Source organism: Rutilus rutilus, assembly GCF_951802725.1.
Source record: "Rutilus rutilus genome assembly, chromosome: 20".
NCBI classification, from domain to species: Eukaryota; Metazoa; Chordata; class Actinopteri; order Cypriniformes; family Leuciscidae; genus Rutilus; species Rutilus rutilus.
The window spans coordinates 2,600,072-2,603,731 of NC_140225.1; the positions used below are offsets into that span (position 1 = coordinate 2,600,072).

The 3,660-nt window shown below is 41.8% G+C and overlaps 1 protein-coding gene across 1 annotated transcript; it reads left to right on the plus strand.

Moving 5' to 3' along the window:
* The first annotated feature begins 751 nt into the window (after positions 1–751).
* Positions 752–3,280, plus strand: LOC311279654 (uncharacterized protein). The gene is made up of 2 exons (XM_084391289.1): positions 752–995; positions 1,686–3,280. The coding sequence occupies exons 1-2, from the start codon at positions 818–820 to the stop codon at positions 2,942–2,944; spliced, it is 1,437 nt and encodes a 478-aa protein (XP_084247415.1). The 5' UTR covers positions 752–817; the 3' UTR covers positions 2,945–3,280.
* The last annotated feature ends 380 nt before the right edge of the window (positions 3,281–3,660 follow it).

Below are 3,660 nucleotides of genomic sequence, written 5' to 3' on the forward strand. Positions count from 1 at the left end.
TCCGTCGCTTCGCAAACACAGACGGGGTGAATTTATGAATGAAAGTGTGAAAGTTCTGACACAAAACGAAGTTGATACGTATCCTCACGCTTTTTTTAAGTGGGTATACGCAAATCCTTGGCCTTTTCTAGTGGGTATACGGCGTATACCTGCGTATCACGTAGACTACACCACTGACTCTGGGGACATCAAAAGGGCATTATACCACCCCTTTAACTAATGTTAACTAACGAACAGTAACGTTAAAGTGTTAACTGTTACCATCAAGTTATTAACTGTGTTCTGTGGTGATAGACCTAACATTACAGTGTAGTGGAGGTAACGTTACCATGGAAGCATACACTTCTAGTTCACAGTACTAGTTTTTGTAAGCTTTCTCCTTTCTCTTACCTTTGCCCCTACGTCCTCGTTCCCCTGGGCGATGGGAAGAGCCTTCTGCGCCCCCTCACTCTCCTCCAACACCCGATGCGAGCTCGACGGCTCCGGCAGGGAGGCTCTGTTCTGCAGGTATTCCTGGGTGAAGTCTAGAAAAGCGCGCAGGACCGTGAACTTGACCTTTCTGAAATTAGGTATAATGGAGAAATCCATCAGCTCCTGTAAGCTTTTGTCTGTTGACACGATCTTCAGCAAATCGCACGTTACCGTTACTTTGCTTTGGCTGTTTGCTTGTTTACGCTTAGTGTTGTGAGCGGCGGCGTCTTTGGGTGCTTAGCAACTGATTCAGTGGTATGGCGTTCCGATCGGCTCCTTTATTCATTCGATTCACATGACGTCACTGTAGCTTTGCGCCGCCATCTTTGCGACCGACGGTCTGAATATGCCTGCAATATGTTGTGCGGTTGGCTGCAACAATAGCCGAAAGAGGAACCCCGAATTGTTATTCTATTATATACCTAAAGAAAAGGATAGAAGAAAGAAGTGGTTTGCTGCCATTCGAAGAGATCACTGGACACCCACATCTCACTCCTTACTATGCAATGAACACTTCGTGTCAGGTAAGTTAAGCCTTCAGCCCATGTGATGCGTTTGTGTTGTATTATTTGCTATTTGTATTTAGGTATGTATGTCCCTACATGCACACCGAAGCATTGAGAACTTTGTAAGTGTACAGAAAGTTTATTAAAAAGATAGCTAGATTATAAAGACTGCGTCCGATTGAGTCTGCATGTAAACATGTAACTTAACGTTACGCTACAGTCTTTTTTTAATAAACTGTCGGTACACTTATAAAGTTCTCAATGCTTCGGTTTGCATGTAGGAACCCCCATTATGCTACCGATGAAGTGTTGTGCTATTTTGAGCCTTTTTAGTGGTATAAAATAGTGATTTAACGTTACCAAATGCCCCGAAAGCTAGCGTTAGCAGCTAATCTCCGGTTTGCATGAAAACAAACATGTCCCAGAGAATGGTCGACTCGGTACACATTATTAACTCCTAGGTTCATTTGGCGTCAGAATTGTCCTTTAAATCTATATTTCACATTTAACACAAATCCTGGAAGTAGGACAAAGTTATTTTTTTCAGTCTACCTATGCAAGTCCCTATGTTTAGCCTATGTAGTAACTTCATGAAAAGATTAAAATGAACTAATTATCTACATAGGTTCTAAGAGAGAGAGAGATTTAGGTTGGACAATATCTCACACATGTAATCTTTTTTTTTTTTACTATGCTCTGAATTTCTAGGAGCAAAACAGGACAATCCTTTGAGCCCCGATTTTGTGCCCAGTCTTTTTGCACACACCTCGGCGAGGGAGAGGGATAAGCAACATTATGCCTGCAAAAAGTTTCAGCAGACTCAGCTGATGAAGCGCAAGATACGTGAGACCTGCAGCAGTCGTGCTGACCCTTCAACCTCCGATGTGGCTGACGTGGAGGAGCATGAGGTCACTACTTCCACTGACCACAACTACACAAACAACACAGGCCCTGGCATCGTAGAACAATGCGTGAATCCATCCTGCCAGGCTAAGATGTCAGCACTGGGAAGTGAGTGTGCACGGCTCCGAGACGAGATCCGTGAGTTAAGGGCCAGGGCAGAGGAGCGGTCCTTGAATGAGGAGGCATTCAGGGATAATGACACCATGGTGCTGGAACTCACAGGTCTTCCGTCCTTTGCCAAATTATTTGTTTTGTTTAATTTTCTATCAGAATTTCTTAGAGTTGGACAATTAATCACCCCATTCCAATGTTTGATCCTAACATTAATGAGACTGAGGCTTAATGTGCCGCTTTACTTTTTTGCTTACTTTTTTGGAATATCTAAGTCAACTGTCGTCAGAGTGTTCAATAGCACATTAGATTTAATGTATTTCAGATTATCAGATCTAATCTTATGGCCACCAAAAGAGCAAATTCAAAATAGTCTCCCAATGTGTTTCAAAAATAACTTTAAGAACTGCACCTCCATCATTGATTGTTTTGAAATATTTATAGAAAAGCCAAGTAACCTGAGATGCCGTGCACAGACATACTCACAGTACAAGCACCACAACACTGCAAAATACCTGATCTCAATAACACCACAAGGTGTTATATCTTATGTGTCAAAAGGATGGGGTGGTCGCACAAGTGACAAGCACATTGTGGAAAATTGTGGCTTTCTTGATAAATTGTCACCAGGAGATGTCATTCTAGCTGATAGAGGTTTTAATGTGAAAGAGACAGTGGGTCTGTATTGTGCTCAATTGAAAATACCAGCGTTTACCAAAGGCAAGCAACAGATGCATCCACTGGAGCTAGAGGCAACAAGGGGACTCGCAGCCGTCAGGATCCACGTGGAGCGAGTCATTGGCCTGGTGAGGAATAAATACACTATTCTTCAGACCACCATCCCTCTGTCCCTCTGCCAAGCCGACGCGCAAGGACAGCTCTCCATTGACAAAATGGTAACAGTTTGCTGTGCTCTTTGCAACATTTGCCCATCTGTCGTCCCTAAAGATTAGAGAGGTAATACAATTGCTTTCCTTGTAAATTTTACTGTATATAGTATCTCTTTTGTATTTGCGTGGACTCTGAACTACAATGAATATTCATGCATTTATTAATCATTTGTTTATTGTCCATTTGTGGATGTATGGATCAAATGTATTTGATACATGCCTACAAACACATGCACACAATACAACATACAATATATACAATTTCAAAACAAACAAGTAATATATCAATTAATTCATTTATAAATTCATTCACTGTAACTAATCGTATTTTATCTGTTTTAACCACTCTTTAATGTTGCTGATATGTGCTATACAAATAAAACTACCTTGCTTTGCCAACTTCATTTCTTGTTTGTTTGCTTTTTGCATTCTACACACTTCCAACTCTTTGGCACCCTGCTCAGCTTCAGACATGACTTGTGGAAGCACTTTCGTTTGCATTGCTCGGATGTGCAAGAGAGGATGTCTGTGTCATCAACAGGGTTTCCACAGTAACATCCCTCAGGTGCCTTCTCAAGGTTAGCACTTGAGGAGAGGTGTGGCACAGTAAACCATTTACCCAACAGCTCAGGTAATACCCCTGTTCTAATGAATTCTTCCACCCTAGTGTAGGCCTCATCAAAAAAGTATTGATCAAATTGTACTCGTTGCTTAAAAACTTCTTGTGGTGTCCACACAACAAAATCTCCGTACATTACCTCAGCTACACGCATTTGGGC